Source organism: Rhipicephalus microplus, chromosome 6, assembly GCF_043290135.1.
Source record: "Rhipicephalus microplus isolate Deutch F79 chromosome 6, USDA_Rmic, whole genome shotgun sequence".
NCBI lineage: Eukaryota > Metazoa > Arthropoda > Arachnida > Ixodida > Ixodidae > Rhipicephalus > Rhipicephalus microplus.
In genome coordinates, this window is record NC_134705.1 from 202,350,557 (window position 1) to 202,369,848 (window position 19,292).

At 44.7% G+C, this 19,292-nt stretch overlaps 1 protein-coding gene across 1 annotated transcript in view; it reads right to left on the reverse strand.

Moving 5' to 3' along the window:
- LOC142765823 (eukaryotic initiation factor 4A-III) overlaps positions 1-18,934 on the reverse strand; it is a 41,230-nt gene extending 22,296 nt beyond the window's left edge. Inside the window, exons 1-6 of the mRNA XM_075867624.1 lie at positions 18,761-18,934; positions 17,608-17,680; positions 14,819-15,081; positions 11,455-11,535; positions 4,677-4,818; positions 1,079-1,217 (exon numbers count right to left, since the gene is read on the reverse strand). Coding sequence (XP_075723739.1) covers positions 1,079-1,217; positions 4,677-4,818; positions 11,455-11,535; positions 14,819-15,081; positions 17,608-17,680; positions 18,761-18,899 — 837 coding nt within the window. The 5' untranslated portion in view covers positions 18,900-18,934. The remainder of the gene's footprint in view (positions 1-1,078; positions 1,218-4,676; positions 4,819-11,454; positions 11,536-14,818; positions 15,082-17,607; positions 17,681-18,760) is intronic.
- Between the last annotated feature and the right edge of the window lie 358 nt (positions 18,935-19,292).

The window sequence follows — 19,292 nt, forward strand, 5'->3', positions numbered from 1 at the left end:
ACTTAAAAAGAGCGGCGCAAAGACACGGGAAAAAAAAAGACAGCAGAGACAAAGAGCGTTTTTCCCAGTGTCCTTGCGCTGCCCTTTCTAAGTGTGTAATATGAACCAGCTAGCTAGCCAAAACCAAAGTACTTCCCAAGACGCTACACGTGTTCGGTGGTTCAATGTGCTGAAGCGCTACGTAAACAAACCTTGCTCTCGTGGCAAACCGTGTTGCCGACAAGGATTATAACAGTCATTTTCACAGTGATGCAGCTTGTATTCTATCAGTACTTGACAATTGCACAGATGTTGCTAGCGCTTGTATCTTCTGTGCCATTATTATACGACTGCGTAGTTGAATGGGTCGAAGTGTCCCTAGAGTCTCAAATCTACGTTGGCGATCGAAATCCCAGCACCGAGAAAGCCAGATAAGGTGACAAAGGAAAGATGTGCATAAAAGATGCTTCTACTCATACTGTAGGATCATTTTAGGCAAAAAATAAGCTGACAACTTTCAAGGCCAGTGTTCCCAAAATGAATTTTTCTCCTAGTTGTGGCGCTAAGGAAGGCGATATCTCAAAAATCAGTCTTCATATTTGTGTGCCTTTTTTTTATTCTGTTGCTGGATGACACTGCCAGAACGTAACAAGCTTACTTTTTAGAAAATTGATGTAATTAATTTATATGCAATTAATGTTTATAGAAGCGGTAATATCTGGCTAGATCCAATTCAAAGTCGTGCTAACATTCTTTTGGAGGGAAAATCAGAAGGGCTTTGCAGTGTCCTGGGATATCTATCAAAGAACGACCCCAATGAATTTCATCTTCCTACTATGTTTTGGAATTTTTCTAGGCTCTTCTTCAGGTATACATGCTAAGAACTCTGTTAGCTTTAACACAGTGTTATGAAACCTCAAAGTTACTTTAGCTTTAATGTAGTGAACATACCTTAGAAGCTTCATCTAGATATCTTAAAAACAGGGGGTGTGCACCCTTCAGTTCACCTATGGCAGCAACAAAAGCACATCAACTGCCGTAGGCGACCCACTGCATAAGTGTTTCTCACAAAATGCGGGTGACAGCTGTGTCCACCTACCTTCCTCTTGGTGTTGCAGAATATGACAGCCTGGGTGATGGTGAGTGTGTCGTACAAGTCGCACAGGGTGTCAAACTTCCACTCCTCACGCTCCACAGCCACAAAGAACTGCTTGATGCCTTCCAGGGTCAACTCATCACTGTGAGATAAGAATTACTGTCAAACCTCACAACACAAGGTTAAGCTGATTCTCTTGATGCAATCCCACACTGATCGATCAGACTTTCAATGTAGCGAAATTTTTTCAGTAGTAAAAGTCTTTCAGCATTATGCAGTCACATTGAAAAATCCCAGACTCCTCGGATTTCACTGTGTCCTTCACAACAGCCAAAGCTGTCCACAACATACAGAGCAGACATCTTGCAATTTCGCCCAGTATAGCACAAAGCAGCTTTTTTTCTTTAATGTTGTAAAGGCAGTGACTCATCAGATGCTGTGAGCACAAAGGCTTCTCATCATGGTCTAGTCTGCACAGACTTTTGAAAAAGGCTGGGCTGAAAAAGTCCCTCTCACTGCAACCCACGATGACATTGTTGCCTTAGCAATTATGTAGAAGTGGATAAAATAAGCGCTATTTAATTTCAGCAATACAGTCAACTGCCGATTTTCCGGACATGACCGATAATTCGGACACCTTCACGGCACCGCTACGAGCCCCACAGAATCAATGTTTAAGAAAGCCTGAAATTTCGGATGCTCGAACCCCCCAGAGTCCAATTTTCCGGACTTTTTGACGCGACGGAAGGTCGGAAACCACCACTTACCTCCAGAGGAAACCACCACAACTGCGTCACACGCGGTTACGATCATATAAATGAGCGCGCCGATCTACTGTGGCGGCATCTGTTGCTTAGACTAGTTGATCGTTAGCGGAGAAACACACACGGCCTCCGAGATTCCTAACACTGGCTGTGTTTATCATGCAAGGGTGCTTCGCTGATAATCGAAACTATCCACCCGAAAATTTTTTGGCGCCAATAAAGTTCCTTTCGCTTTAGCGCTTGTGCGTGCCACTCTGGCTTCTCGAACAGTGCTTTCACGAAGCGTTTCACCACTTCGAACTAGAACTAACCGTCACCCACCGATTTGGTCTGGCCACGCTGGCTATCTTGGATGTTTACCAGCGCCACCTTCGGAGTACCCGGGGCACCGTCGCCTGCTGTCGCGCCATTTTGTTTACGCAGCCCACAGGGTGTTTGGCTAGTAGTGCGTGGTTATGCGATCGTGTGAAGTGTGCTCTCCAACGCTAAGCCTAGGTGCTTCGAGGCTCGTCAGCAAACTCCATTGTTCACATCATGAGGATTTCGCTTGCCTGCGATGACCCCCACTCCGCCTTCGTCGTCCTCGTTGATGGCATCGAAGCGCGGTAAACAGTACCGTTGGTTAACGATAGAGAAGAAAGCCGCCATTATTAAGTTAGTGAAGAGTGGCCGATCGCAGGCTGACGTGAGCAAGGAGTTCGGCATTTCCAAGCAAACAGTTTCCGATTTCCTGAGGAACAAAGACAAGATCTTGGAAGCGGCCGAAAAACCATCTGGTGCCCAAAAGATGAATGCAAGCCAAGGTGTTCACCCAAAGCTTGAGGAAGCTTTCGTCGTGTGGCTTAATTCAATGATTGCCAAGCGGTTGCCAGTCTCAGGCTGCATCTTGAAACAAAAAGCGGAAACTCTCGCGCTTCGAATGGACATCACAGATTTTAAGTTCAGTGATGGATGGCTGAGAAACTTTAAGCATCGGAATGGCCTCAAGCTCAAGAAGATGTGTGGCAAAAGCGGCGCTGTCGACAGTGCACTTATTGTGCAGTACCGCAGTGGAAAACTCCAGTCTTTGTTGCAGCAGTTCTCTGCTTACAACATTTTCAACAACGAACAAACTGGCTTGTTTTACAAGCTGCTGCCAGAAAGAACACTCGCTTTTGCTGGTGACGCATGCCATGGTGGCAAGTATAGCAAAGAACGGCTGACCGTTCTTGTCGGCAGCAAAAAACTTCCTTTGTTAGTAATCGGGAAGTCCAAGAGCCCAAGGTGTTTTAAAGGGGCAATGCTGCCAGTGTTATACGAAGCCAACAAAAAAGGCATGGGTAACGCAGCAGTTGTTCGAGAGTTACGTCCGCAGGTTGGACAGGAAGTTTGAACAGAACAGACGTGTTCTGCTCTTCGTTGACAACTGCGCTGCTTATGGTCACACCATTAACTTGAAGGCTAACCAGCTGGAATTCATGCCGCCCAACACGACTGCGATCCTCCAACCGATGGACCAAGGTGTTATCCGTAATCTGAAACTTTTGTACCGTTCACGTATACTCAACCGCATGGTGCTGAGCTCGGAAAACGGGAAAGGCTACAGCGTTGACCTTCGGCCTGCTGTCGGAATGCTTGCGAACGCATGGAAGGCTGTAACGCAAGACACGCTTCACAACCGCTTTCGCCACGCGGGCTTTGTACTCTACACTGAGGCAGCCGATTTGCCTGAAGAAAACGACAGCGTGACTGACTTATACCCTCTCATAGACGATATTATCAACGACCTCGGCTCTGCTGGTGCTTCCATGCCCACGGAAATAACTTTTAAGCGGTTCGTCGACGCTGACAACGAGCTCAACTTCTGCACAGAGCTAACTGACGACCAAATAGTCAGTCAGGTTACGGCGGATTCAGACGACTTCGATGTCGAAAATGAGGAACCAATGCCTGCACCACCCACGACCACTGAATTGATGCGAGCATTGATGACGCTGTCATCGGTGTACAGTGATGACATGACCCTTTCTCAGATCGAGGCGAATGTGATCACATGCGAGCGGAACGCCGTTCAAACAAGGATTAACAAGTTTTTCAAGCCACTGCAGCTTTAACACTGGCTGCCCTGACGGCACCCGCTGTCGGCTGCATGCATTTTTTTTTTAACAGCTCTTTTCAGAGCCACCCCACTAATGATTTGGCAGAGTTCCAGAAGTCTGGTACTTTAACCTTCACCTTCTTGATCAGAGAAATATCAATGAAATGGTGCGTTTTTTTTTTCTTGCATTAAAAATTATCAGTAAAATAATGCATTTTTTTTTTTGCTTGCATTCATTTTTTCGGACTGCCCAAATTTTCGGACGGTTTTTCGCTCCCTAGAGGGTCCAAAAAATCGACAGTTGACTGTACTGGCAATTTAAATCAAACACAAATATTTTCATGAATTTAGAAGATTTGTAGGAAAGATTCAAGGCCATTTAAGCAATTTACTGAGCGAGAACTCGTGGCGCACAAAGATGTGTCAGCAGACACTCTAGATGGCACCAATATATCCACTTGAGTAGATTGAAGCCAATTAGGCGTTTCGTGAATGAGTTGAGAGTTGCAGTGCGTTGGCATCTGCACTTTCTGTTGACCCATACTTAGAACTCTACTTCATGTGAGCTCGCTTTCGTTGTATACAATCTGAATAACACCGCGAAGCTTAGCATGCATTCCAGCGGTTGGTAACACTAGCACTGTAGGGTAAGGGTGGCAATGGCACTGCCCTTGTGGTCGCAGGTTCTAATGCATGCGCTTTATTGTCTCGGTGCTTTTCCTCCAGAGCCTGTGCTAACACTATGCTGAAGAGGACTCACCGTTTGACCAGAATTCGCACAGGTTCTGTCATGAACTTGCTTGTCATCTCCAGGATTTCGTGGGGGAGGGTAGCAGAGATGAGCACCACCTGAGTGCAAGGGGGCAGGTACCGGTACACATCGTAGATCTGCTCCTTGAAACCTGCAACGAGACCAGGCATCATTCCTGGTGCTAAGGGCAGCCAGTCAGCTCAATCCCCCCACAATAGAATTACCTGCGCATCTTGGTTCTTGTTCGCCAATGGTCAATGAGACATTTAACAGCTCTTTTCAGATTTAAAATCCATTAGCACTACAATCACAGTCGATGAAACGTCCGACACATCGTTTGTGTGCTTTTAAGCTGCAATGCGCTGACACAACCATGCGAGAAGGCGCAGGAGTTCTTTGCATCATGATGCAGTGCTCCATTAAAGGGGCCCTCCAACATTGTTTTAGCACATACTTTTTATTTGTGGTTTGCGTAGACCGATAGCTGGGGATAAACTTAGCATAGGTATAAGCGCCGATATCAAATGATTTAGTATTTTAATCACACAATAAAGTCACTACATTGCTGCCAACCGCATCACCACGTAGTGGCTCTCTACAGAACTTTGCGGACGGAAGTGACGCCGGAAGGTTGCCGCCATATGGTTGGATAAATGTAACATTAGAAGCAATCGTGGTGTAGGACCAAAACTGAGGTTACTAATCTGTCATTTTTTTTGTCTTTGTGCTTTTTCATTGAACCCTGAACAGACGCGGCCACAACAAAAGAGATCATTGCGACTACACAGCACGACAGAAACTCGAGCTGCCGTTTGTATTTTCGAATGATTTTTGAGACTGTATTTTTGGCTTGCGCTGTTAGGATGTCCATCCGAAAGACCTCTCTCTCTCTTTCTTCCCTCTCCTTGCTTTTAGGAGTTTGTTTGCGAGCAGTCTCTTTCCGCACGTGCGCTTTGTTCGTCGGGCAGCTTACCGAACAACGCACGAATGGTCAACAGTAGTTCGATGTCCTGGTCGTTCCACAAGTTCCTTTCTCAGAATAAGAGGAGGGAGTGACTCCAAATGTTAAAAAATCAGCAGAAAGTATTTCGCTTCGACACAGTAGCTCCTGCTCACGTTCTGGCAAGCCAGGCGTCAGGCACGAGGTCTACATTATTTTGAAGAAAAAAAACTAACAACAACGAAGTGCAAGCTTCCCTCCCCTACGTAGGCGCTTCCAGCTTATTTTTTTGGGTTAGCCTTCCGATGTCATGGGCGAGTGAAATATGGTCAAGTGACCCTGCGAAAGTAGAGTTAAGGGTCGGCAATTTTTAAAAGACGATAGTCTTTCTTGGGGAGCTTCGACGAAAAAATTTTGGTCTGTCTGTCTCTCTGTACATTTGTCTGTTTGTCCGCCCTTAATGATATCTCAAACGGCACCAAACGGCCAACCTCCTCCGTAGCACCCACCAATATTGCTCAAGCTTTAGCGTTCATAGTTGTGCCATTGTCAATAAAAAAGCAATTATTGCACATATCTGAGGCACCATAACAACATGTTGATGCTTTGCATTTCTGCCTTTATACTAGAAGAGGCACACACAAGTAACTCTACGGACTGTAGCGGACTGCAGCGGACTGTAGCGTTGCGCTGTGCTGACAGTGCAACGCGATGCTCAAAAAGGTAAGTGTTTCCAACGCTTGGAATAACGGTAAGTGTTTCCAACGCATGGCGGGTCGAATAGTGTTGGACAACCCCTTTAAGGGGAGACACGGTTCCTGGGTCTGCCTGGTCCATTTTCTGAACTGATTCAATCTAAAAGCCCAAATTTATAATATTCTTTTTCTTACTGAATTCGAAAAACAAGAAAGTAAGTATGAAAGAATAAAACCCAGGCCATAATCACTAACACAAGAAGCCACATGTTCAGCCCACATTTAATTACAAATAGGAATTAAGATTCCACATCATTATCTTATGCTTGAACATATACTAACTCTTTATCCTGTAATCAAACTGATGTTTAGCTGATGTAGCCACAGCTTTTCCTGTACTTGCATTACTCATATGGTTAATCTTAAGCAGGGGTGCAACAGTCGAAATAGAAATTGGAGCAGTTTTTAAAGCTGAAAAATGTTAATTTTGGAGTACTAAAATCGAAATTTGGAGGAGGTTACGGGAAAACACATTCATTTTTTAATCACAAAAGACCAGATTTGCAACAGTATAAAAAAAGTATGTACAGAAAAAAAAAAGCATAAAAACCATTAAACATCCCATAAATCATGCAAAATGAATATGACTGCTGCTATTTCAATAAAAGTAGCATCTTGAACTTCCCTTCTCGGCAAACAATGATAAAGTGCACATTGGCATTTGCCCTGCCTGTCAAATCCTTTGACAGACTCTGAGGATTCAAAGCTTCCTTTAGATTTCTGAGAAAATTGAAATTCCTTTAGATTTCAGAGATTTGTAAAACTGAAGAGTAGAGGAGGCAAAAGTAAAAAAGAAAGTGACACACAGTTTTGTTTGAATTTGTGGGGCAGCAGAAATATCATACAGTGCTCCAAATGATTGCCAGTAACTCCTTTAGAAGTCAGCGATATTATTAGTACTCATCATTATGTGGCGTATACATGCTCAAGGGGGGATGTAGCTTTGGAAAACCAACTTTCTCAAAACTTAGCAGATGTTGATGAAAATTGGCACAAATATTCAGCATGTCCTCCTAATGCTTCCACAAAAGTTTCAGAGAACTATCTTCAGAACTTTTTATTTAAAAAAATTTTTACTATTTGCAGTCCTTAGCACTTTGCAGAGTGCCTGGAAAGTTTAAAAAATGCACTAGAAGGCTAAAAGAATATTTGCTGTACAATTGAATGCACACTGAGTGTCATGACATGCCTGCTTTATTTTTTTTTGTTACACAAAATTCTTGTATTGCAATTCTTCTTGCAACCTTCACACTAGGCACACTCTAGGGGTCACATCGTAAAATTGCAAAAAGTCAAACTAAGAAAGAAAGTGTGTCACGACATACATTAAAGTGCAAGGAATATGGCAAAAAAAAAAAAAAACAGAGTCAAGATAGGCCAAACGGTTACGAAGAAATTGGCAGCGCAGTCTCAGCAGGTGGGCAAAAAAAAACACTTTTAAGAAAACGGCTGGAGAAATCTTTCCTTGCCTCCACTTATCTAAAATGCACCAGGATCATAGTTTTTGGTGTCCTTCGTGATGCGGGGCCTCTTAAGCATTTGATGCTTGCTTTGGTGCGCTTTTGATGCTTTTCTTTTTTCCGTATTTGATCCTCCTTTGCAACTCTGTTAATGGAGTGCTTTCCAGGTTTCAGGCCGGGCGATACACAAAACTCTCGATAAGAATAGAAAGTGCCAGAGTTGTGCCAACAGATGGCCTCATTCACAGCTGTTCCGGCGGCAACCAACAAAGCATTTTGTTCTTTAGGAAGAATAGACCGAATTACTGCATGGAGACTCTCAGCTGTGTTTTGGGTTTTCTTGCCTTGGCAACGACTTAGCAACTGAGGGTCAGAAAGGCATTGGTAGACTGGCAGCAATGCAGCTGCAACATGTGCTGCCAGTTTATACTTGTGCGGTGGTGGAGCCTTGCCTTCAGTTTCTCCAGCACGGTACTTGCACCAGCTCAGTGGTCCAGGCGGACACAATTTATGGTGCGGCTCTTCATCTTTCGAGGTGATATGATGAAACGTCGCCATTATGGCTCTTTGCACGTCATTAACTTCAGTCTTGTCACGGATGGCCATCCCATAATAATTTGTTAGTCTTTTAATCAGTTCTTGAGTCAGGCCAGTCTTTTCTCCAACGGGTTGATTTTTCTTACTTCTTGCTACAAGTGTTCGCAGAGCTGAACCCATCCTCTTTTTTACATGATTTATTCAATCTTCTTTTGCCAATGGAATGAAGACGTATGTTTCTTCAAAAAGATCCGAGAAAGTACGACTGTCGCCATCACAAACAATGGATGTGTACCGAAAATTGTTCTTCTCAAGCGACCTTCTGAACAAAATTAGTGCAGCCTCGACCTTCATTCGGCCTGAATTTATGTTGGTGTTTTTTCGACAAATATGGGCCTCTTTCCGACCCTTACAGCCTTCATCATTTTCTTTTGGCCCAAGTGTGAAGCCATGGCATCTGTGGGAGAGAACGACACAGTCAAGCACCAAACCGGTGTAGAACTCGATAACTGTGCCTACACCAATGTGAGATGCATGACCACGTGTCACCCATGTCCTATCATACACGCCTGCGACATTTTTTGTAAATGTCTGCTCCATTTGGCTGCAAACAGGGTGCACAGCTGTCACAGAATCTGCAAAAACACTCGCTGCAGACATTTCACCGGTAAATTTGAACTTTGATTTCAAATGTTTTTGAAAAGTTTTGTCGTGTAGGCCCCTACGCCACACGTTCATTATAGACCAGAAGTCTTTTACACCAGTTGCACCTTTGCCAGTGGTCTTGATGGCTTGCATAGTACGCATATTCACATCAAAAGCCTTGCCCCTCTCCATTCTTGATGATGACCACTCGGTGCACACAATGCCAAAGCTATTGCACTTCAATATCATTCGTGCTGCAAAACCATGCCGTGTCTCGAAATGAAGACTGAGTTTACACTGAAAGAATTTTGGCCACAAAACATCTTTATATAAGGCATTTATTGCTGCTAGCTGTGCAAGCAAAAACTCTTCTGCCAGTTCCACATCAGTCCATTGCTCATTCTCCCCAAGGAGCTTCATTTTTTGCTCAGCTGCCGAAACGGATTTGAGCAAGGCTTTTACTGCCTCTGCGCGCTCACGAGAGGCTTGTGGCGATATGTAACGAGGCTCCAAGCGAGCTTGAATTGTACTGGCAGTTACTGATGGCATTTCATCTACGCACGATGAGCACAGCCGCTGGTCGGAAAAGTCGTTGACCAACGATCGTGGCCGCGGGCCCGAGAAGTCGTCGACCGACGATCCTGGCCGCGGGACCAAGAAGTCGTGGGCTGACGATCGCGGCCGCTGGTCCGAGAAGTCATTGATTGAAGAGCACGGAGCAAATGGCAGCGTGTCGGCACCACGTTGAGCAGCAGAGGCAACACTGGAAGCTGTCGATGTATTCTTTTTCATGTTCGGAGATTTGCGATTACGACTTCCAAATTGATGTAATGTTCGGTATTTTCTCTTACACCGTGGCCAATCCATGATCGCTTGCAAGAATCTACGGTGGAACGGTGCCGCCCACGACCGCAATATCCGCTCAGTGCTTTAATGGCGTGCATGATGGCGCAAAAAATAGACAGCGGGACACGTGCGTGCGCGCGTGGGAGAGGAGAATTCGTGTTTTTGCCAAGGGCAACTGCTCAGGAAATCAATGGCGCTCCCGCATTTGTGTCACGTGGCGCGCGCAGCCAGTCGGGTTTCAGTGTGGGACCTTCGGGACTTTGCTTTTTATGAGTTTCTTTTCGCCGCGGGAAACTTGAGCCGAAGGAACACTCTCTCGGACGAGACAGAGATGACGGCTCTCGGTTGCACCGTTGCTATTTTACCGTGGCTTGAAACACTCTTTTTTCACGACTTCCGTGATTTTATGCGCCGCATTAGGTGACAAAACAATTTTTTAAGCACTTCTACGCAGTTTTCAAGAATATTTTGAAATCTGAGAGATAACAGGTTACGGAAATTGAAAATCGGATTTTCGATAAATCGCTTTTTTGGCCATTTTTCGCGATTCGAAAGCCGTGCCCCCCCTTAAACAAACTGTGCTGTGTCCCATAATTAGTGCTAACAGCTTCTTCCAAATCTTAAAAAGCTTTTTTGCATGACCAGTGCACTGCGGCGAAAATGGCTTAACTGGCGTTCTGCTCGGGTTAGAATAGGGCAAAAAAAAATTCGAATCGCTGCAATACCAATCAACCCTTCCCCCCCCCCCCCCCCCCCTTTTTTTTTCATAGATGGGGTAACTTTTTTTCACAATGTGGTAAATGCAGCACGTCAAGTTTGTGAGCAGTAATAGCGGCATAGGTTTCCAGCTTTAGTTCCTTACATGCCACCACTGGGTTCGCAGACTAGAAAACTTATTCCCGCGAAGTGTTGCTGGCTACAACAATGCATTTTTGTCTAGAACCTGCATCCTACGGCCAACAGATAGCCGCTGCGGTAAGCAGACCAATAGGCGCACAGCGTTATTACATTATGTGAGCGATTGCATTTTGCGAATGTCCTGGCCTAACCATGGTTTAGGATTAGGGTCTGCACGCCTGGATCCCTGGAATGATCGATGACGCAAACTACAGGAGGCCAACATGGCCTTCATTTCTCGCCGACATTAGTGCAACTGAGAAAATTTTGAGGCTGATCAGGCATTTTGGCATAACGTGGAGCAATTTCAGCGAATTTCATACTTTGGTGCATCTCGGCGCAAAAATGGGGAATTGTATCAACTTGGCACAGCTGGCCAAGTTGATACAGGTTGATACAGGTGATACAAGTTGATACCCCTGCTTACAGTCAGCCACGCCACGCTGCATGAAAAGCAAACATCGGTACTCTTGTGGTCACTTGGTTCGCGTGGAGCACACCTCAAAACATACCATACGGAAACGGTCCTACAGTTGCAATGTAGCAGTGGGGTTCCCAACACAACAGATCCCATGGGGGTATTGATGAGACTGGTGCAAAGCTAACACAGCGCAATGTCAGTGCTGTTATTGGGATCTCAATACAGCACAGACACCGAATGGCAGAGACACTGACTTCACTTCCTGGTGCAAGCCGCTGCCACTTACCTTTGTTTAGCATTTCATCAGCTTCGTCGAGAACCAACATCTTGATAGCACGAGTGCGCAGGTTTCGCCTTTTGATCATGTCTGCACGATGAAAGAAATGAAAACACAATAAACTAATACAGCCAGCATTAACACCACCGCAGATGCTTCTACCTAGCACATGCAGTAAGAGCTATTGCTCACAAGAGTCAAGTGACACAGAACATTCGCTTCCCCCCTTCTCAATGTGCCCCACACTCCAATTGAATAGTAAAAAAATACTATTGTACAAAGGGCCCATAACATGAAGTTGGCTTTTCTTATTACTTAGTGAGAGTCCTAGCTTTTGCTGCATGGCACAAAGTAAAAAAAGGCAAAATAACTGTGGTGGAAAATTATAACAAGCTTTCACTGGGGCCAGAGATCACCTACTACAGAAGACACAGGGTCATTCAAACTTTCAATTAATTCAAGCAAATCGCTTGCCCACCGAGTTGTTCAATGTATCTTAAAGCCACTTAACACAAACTGCCCCACAGGACAAATTTGTTTCATTTGAACTTTTTGCTTGTCCACGCCTAGAACTATCTGCTGCCTTTGTTGCGTCTAGATATTTGTGTTTATGTCACTAATTGCTTTGTCACCAAAAGTCAGAAATAAAGTTGAGGGCCTGCCTACAAAATGACCAAACTATCGAAACCATGCCCACAAACAATCACATGCTGATCAAGAAAGGGGAAAAAAAGAAACGAAATAGTCTAGTTTTAACACGTGAACTCTCCACTCGCCGACGTTAATGTGCTACGGAAGGTCTTCACCTCTTTGGTAATGACGTCGACGGTTAACTGAGGAGATATGCCTTTATGAATGGCATTACAAAAGAAAGAAGGCAAGATGATGACCATCGACGAATGCACCAACATGACACAACATCAACAACCTTATTGCAATAAGCATCTTCAGCTATCTGCTCAACTGCCTATATGGCTCAGTGCCATTTTTATCATACTGCATAGTTTTAACCAATCAAAAGTTGTATTTTTTTAAAACTTCCCGTTTAAAAATATTCATTTTTTTAAGTTTTCATATAGCATACTTTGCTTCTATAAAGCATGATTTGTTTGAGAAAAAAAATTCAAGCATACATTAACTCAAATTAGCATAAAAATGTTTATTATCCTATGGCCTATTACAGTCAAATCCCACTACAACGAAATTGATGATATGCATGAAAAAATTTTGTTGTGGAATTTCATTGCAAGTGCATGCATTGAACTCTCCCTAACTGAGCCACACCTGGCCAAACACTGAGTGAACGTATTTTCTCGCAAATAACGTGAGCAAAGTATACAGAAAATTTGGGAGCTGAAGTCGAGGTGCGAGTTATACAAAAATTTTTAGTGCGCAGGTTGGCTTCACGGCATGGCTTTAAGGCAATGCAAAGAAGGCAACCTTGCGTCAATCCCCGGGTAGTTTAGGGGCGAAGCTTCTTAGGGTGTGGGTCTGTCCATCCTCGGATGGCGTATGTAGTCACCGGTGGCACATACCCGAAAGAGCGGTCCTTAGAATGTCCACTGGATGGCGGCACTTGTATATGGTGAATACATGATGAAAAGATGTGAGATGGCTGTACTTCGGAGTGTTCACTGGATAGACGGACGGACGAACAGACAGATGGACGACTGCACAGACAGCCGCACGGACGGATGGATGGACAGACAGAAGAATGGACATACGCACGGAAGGACGGATGCACCGAAAGTCAAACGGATGGACGGACAAAAGCACGAACAGACCGACGAACGCTTCACCCCACCAATCACCATTTACTCCGTGGATATGCAGTGATTTTTTTTGTTTTCCTTTCCGCGGTTGGCAATCAGTGTTTCGGTTATATGCAGGGATGAATTATACAGAAGAAAATACAATCCTTGGGGCATGCCGAGTGCACAGCGCCGCGAACAAGCATGCCAAAACATTGCTAGAGGCCAAGTGATAACTGCAACTGAAAGTGACGAAGCTTCACACTACCACGGCCATAAGTGAACGATAGAAAGGGCGTAACCCCTCGTGTAATTTCATGGCTTTATTATCTTTTATATACGGCTGTGTTGGCTGCGCACCTTCGGATCGTATTGGCTATTGATGAACAAGACAATAGCGGCCGCGTTTTCATGCGCCAGCATCTGCGGCGTACAATAGTTCCGTTTTCAATTTGTGCGGGCTGCGCTGGCCGTGCGCGTGATTTTAGAACTGCATCATTGCTATCTTTTTTCGCATCACTACAGAAAGAAATATTGGGTTGAATCATTATGCGTAGACTGCAAGCGTACTTTGTGGGTGCTCATCATCGCGTTCAATACGACTGCATTTGAGTTCGCAGCGGATGCGGCAGAATGCAGTTACACTGGGACTACTAGGTGGGCTAGCGTGTGCCCCTTCACAAAGCATGGTTGTCATTCACGATCACACGGTTAGTGACGACGAGCGGTAGTTTTGTTTTGAGCGCGACGTCAAAAATATATGACGGGGGTTCGATTGTGATTTTGCCGCAGCCCGCACGTACATAAAATTCGCCGGCAGCATCATGGTGGATGCGTGCGCTGTCGCTGAGCATCTCAATGACGATAAATTTAGCGGGATGTGCGTGTGGCAGCAGAAAGCATGTCTCCGATGAAGACACGGTTGTTGCGATACGGCCATGCGCTAATGAATGTCACAAGCCGCCGAGAAATGGCCGAGTTGGTGGCAGAATTTCGCGACAATCCTAGGCAAGTTTCTTTTTCTTATGGGGTAGTACTCGCGAAAACTTCGATAAAGCGGAAATATTCAGAAAAATTATTCATTGTGACGAGACATTTTTCAGATTGTTTCCCATGGGCGGCCGACAGGGAATGGAAAATTATTTGTTGTAGCGGAATTTGACAGTGCTGCCTTATACGAATTGCGAAACAATGCCATCGTCTAAAAACTGGCAATTATAACATATCAAGTCATCAAAGTAAACCCCAATATTTGAATAATTTGCACTTGAAGAGCTTCTCTTCATGATGAGGATAAGCTTCTCTTCTGAAATTATGTATGAGCAACGCCTCTCTCGCCTTCACTGGTCATTTGCTAAACTCAAATCGCCAAAAAATGTGAAGTAGTGGTTAAAATAAAAGAAATTGCCATGCAAATGCTCCAAACTGTGAGGTGACACAGGACCTGTAAAGTCACATTAAAAAATGTCGCGGCAAAAAGCCTATAACGGCAATTTTTTGTGGCCCTATAAAGTCAGTCTTGAACAGGCACATCTCTATATCACTGTTTTTCATGGTCTCGTACAATTGGTGTTCTACAGTACGACTTTCTTGCAAGTAAGACATATCCTGAAGGTACTAACCAAAGACACGTCCTGGAGTGCCAGAAACTACGTGCTGTCCATAGTCAAGCTTGCGGATGTCTTCGCCCAAGTTGGTGCCCCCAATGCAGGCGTGGCACTGGACGTTCATGTAGTCGCCCAATGCCAGAATCACCTTCTGGATCTGTACGGCCAGCTCGCGTGTAGGCGACAAGATCAGAGCCTGCGTCTCCCGCATCTGTGTGTCGACGGTCTGCAACACTCCGATGGAAAAGGTAGCAGTCTTGCCAGTGCCAGATTGGGCCCTGCAAGCATTTCAAGGAGTTGAGCTGTGATTTCACATCATGTACTGGTAAGTTTTGGGAACTTTGCATTTAGTATAGAAGCCTGGAAGTAATTGTGCGCTCAAAACAAACCTGACGCTTGGTCAAAGGGCAATAAACTCTGCAGATAGGAAATTCGAACACATTGCAGTGCCAGGTGAAAGCAGCATTGTAGCACCTCCATGCAACAAATGAAAATAGGAAAGTTCCAAATCCCTCGACTATTTCAATCAAGCGCCTTTAAGAAGGGTGATTTGCTGGTCGAGTCTTCCATAACCTTTGTTGGGTTTTGTCAGAACAAATGCCTTCAACTTGTTTATTAACGCTGAACCCAGTGTGGGGGAAGGTGCTTGGTAGGAAGCTTGCAGCAGGTGTGTGGCTAGTTTGTTTGCATAATGGGGCCATATAGATGACCATCAGAATTGCGGACAACTGGACTGAGCTCTTCTACACCAGAGTTACTCCTTTGCAGAACTGGCTGCAACCACTTGCTGTTTACAAACCCTTGCTAATGAGCGACTGGCTTTTTTTAGCCTCTAACAAGCACAAATGCACCGTAGAGGCCAAGTTTTACCCAGTGCACAGAACAACAATATAATTTTCCATTAACTGAGGCACATGCAGTAACATTTTACTATTCAAACTTCCCAGAGACAAATATAGTCAATGTCCGATTGGCAGTGGCCCCTTCAGATATTCAATATGCTTCAACCCGAAAGACTATTGTATTGTAAAAAATTTCCCTTTGATGCTATGCTACTGTCGCAAATGTACTGACTCAAGGAACCACTGGTTTCAGCATGCAGATGATAGATGTGGCTGAGGTGTGAGCTCAATTAATACTGTTTTGGACCAGAAATATGTACAAGATGTCCGTAACATCGGACACCAAACATTTTTAGCATCCAAAATTTTATATATTAGCATCTACGAGGTAGTTTTAAAACTCTGAATTTGAACAGAGTTCACCGTTGTCAGCCACTTCCACTGATGTTAAAAGAGGAGGAGAGGTCGAGAAAATATCATCTTTGGCTTTGAGATGTAAAGTGTTGTCGGCAACACTTTGGTTTCATAAAATCACGTACAGTGTTTGTTAAAAGTTTGCAGGCCACGCTTCCATAGAAATACATGACACGATGGCCTGGGAACTTTTGAACCCCCCCCTCTTTTCCTCAGTACAGTGGCGATCAAAATTTTGGAGACCATGGGAGCGCATGGCCAACAGCATCGCGGCGCCTTCTCACAGATACCAGAGAAACTTGAGAGCGTGCACTGCGCAAGCGCATCTTTCCTACCTGCCAGCCTACGCTTTTGCTCCCTTCAACTGTGCCAAAACGGAACAGCAGAAAAAATCGCAAGGTACCACTTTTGTAGATGCCGCAGAAGCATTGAGTGATGATATCGCCACAAAGATATCCAACTTATAGGGGCAGTGGCGCTTTTGCACCTAGGTTCCAGACCCTCTGCGAGGGCGAGAACATGCACATATCGTTCGTTATTTTTTTGATCGACACATGTGATAATAATACCAAGCAGTCCTGCCTCTTGGCGTCTAGGCGAACCACAAGTGTTTTCACCGCCATGAAACTTCTGGAACAGTTAAGCGACGCGCTCTGAGCACTGCGCCTACAAGTTAGATACCTTCGTCGTGATATCATCGCTCCGTGTTTCTGCAGCATCTACAAAAGTGGTACCTTGCGATTTTTCTTGCTGTTCCGGTGTGCGTGCAGTTGAAGGGAGCAAAAGCGCAGGCTGGCAGGTAGGAAAGAATGCGCTTGTGCAGTGCACGCTCTCAAGTTTCTGTGGTAGCTGTGAAAAGGCGCCGCGGTGCTGTTGGCCACGCGCTCCCATGGTCTCCAAAATTTTGATCGCCACTGTACATAAATACAATTTGGCCTCTGCATTGCCTCATTCTTGACGAGAAAACTACAGAACACCACCCTGCCAGCTCTTCATCCACCTAGAAAAACAATAAAACTTTCATGGTGCTATCTTATTACAATGTGCTTAGGAACCGTCTCCAGCATTTTTTTTCCTACAATTTCAATTTAAAGTATTTGAAAAATATTCAAATCCCACAATTTTGTTATTTGAACAGCTCTAGAAAACACAAATAGGTGTTTGTGGTTGGCACTGCATTTTTATATTTATGAGTTTTTCTTTAAATGAAAATAAATGAAATTTCAGTTGCGAGTGTGCTATTGTCCTGGCATCTTCTTTGTTTGTCTGTTAGTGTAGCACAACCAAATCATAAAACTGAAACCAGATCGATGTTTCTTATCAGGTTAAACAATTTTAAATATTTTTGGCAGGAACATTAATGGTTCTAAATACTATGGCACGTCCGACACCCTAAATACAACCCCACTGTTGTGCAGCGCCACTACCTCAATATACAGCCATCGTACTGAGGAACATTACATGCAAATCCTTTGCAATGATTGGTAAAGATGCAAAGAGCGAATAATCAGTAGTTTCAAAATGAACGAAAACACAGGGCACACTCACTGAGCAATCACATCCCTGCCTTTGATCACTGGCTTGATAGAACGCTGCTGAATGGCAGATGGCTTCTCAAAACCTAAAACATGAACAGCAGTTATAAACACACCAATGCAGGCTGTCAATGGATATCATAACGAATGCAAGCACCTCAATTGTACTCTGTCAAGAAGCATGATTTATGGTATAGCCACTTCAAAAAGACACTGGCGCAAGCAAAAACTCTCACAAGTGCCTGCCTGTGCAGCACAAGATTTCTCTTATTTAATCATCTTTCTTTAATACATCTTGAGACTTCATCAATGGCTCAGACAATGCAAATATTTTCCCGAGGTGGTTAGGCATTTCAACAAATTGATACACACTTTAAAACCAACACTGCAGGGAATGACATAGTTTTCAATTTTGATTCATTCTGTGTGGTTCTCAAGAGTTTTGCAATAGTGTATTTGCAATAGTGTATTTCAATGACAAGTGTAAAAACCACGGTGGAATGGCGTCGATATGTGCTGGCGCATTTGCTGGGTGAGAACCTTGTGTGTTCCTACTCTTATGCCCAAGTTTCCAAGACCATATCACCATGTACGCGTGAATTTTTTATTTCACTTGATTATAAACCACAACAGCGTGTCAAAATATATTAAGCATTCACTATGCTAATTCGAGCTTGGTATACTTGAAAGCGTTAAAAATGAAGTGCGTCATTCGAACCAACGTCTTAGCGACTCGCAATACCAACGATGCGCCACCGGACCTAGCCGTCGAGAGATAGGACGACAGTGCCGGCGCAATATCCCCAAATGAAAAAGTGCCGGTTGCCAGCAACATATCCGCTACCATCTCGATGGTAGAGAATACCAGCAATTAAAAATACCACGTAGAAAATAAAAAAAAAATTCTCGTAACGTCTGTCGATGGGAAAAACAGCGCGAACGAAGACGTAGCACAAACGAAGGAACACACATTTCTGGAATTCACGTAATGACCAGGCTTCTTCGTATCGCAGGCAAAACGAGCCAGAGAAGGCCTCACAGACTGAGTAATCTGGCGTAGGTAGATTGATGCGCAGTTGCTTCACGTAAGCGCAAAAATCGAAGTAGCCCGTACACACGTTAGGCCCAACGGCAGAACACACCAGTCAGCCGGGGTATGGGCTCACCATATGCATAAATGCCTCGCAGCAGATCTTCTCTGAGGCCAATGGCGTCGAACGTCGGTATCACCTCTACATCTTCGCTGGTTTCGAACTCCACATTCGACAAGTCCTCTGTTTGCACAACGCGGCGGCGGGCTGCCATTTTGCTCGTTTGTGAGGTTTGTGTCTTGTCTCGTCTTGTCTTGAAGACCGGCCGAACAAAGGCCACAAACCACAAAGGCTACATCATGACCTACTACACTCCTGACCTGCCCAGAGAGCACCTCTTCCAGCGCCCACGTTCTAGTTCATACCTTCTGCCGCTAGGGCCGTCACCTACGAGCGGCGTGGCGCTAGGCAGCACCTGTTCGCTGTCGTCTGCTTCAGCCATCGCTGTGGCAGTGCAAATCGTTCTTATTGTGCATGAATTGTGTATGAATGTGTAAAATATGGCAAATAAAGCGATATGATTCCTCGTCAGAGTTGGCTGCATTCGTGTGGACGTTTGAAGCAGAAATAGAACCGTAAAAAAAGCACACAAAGGGTCACAGTGGCA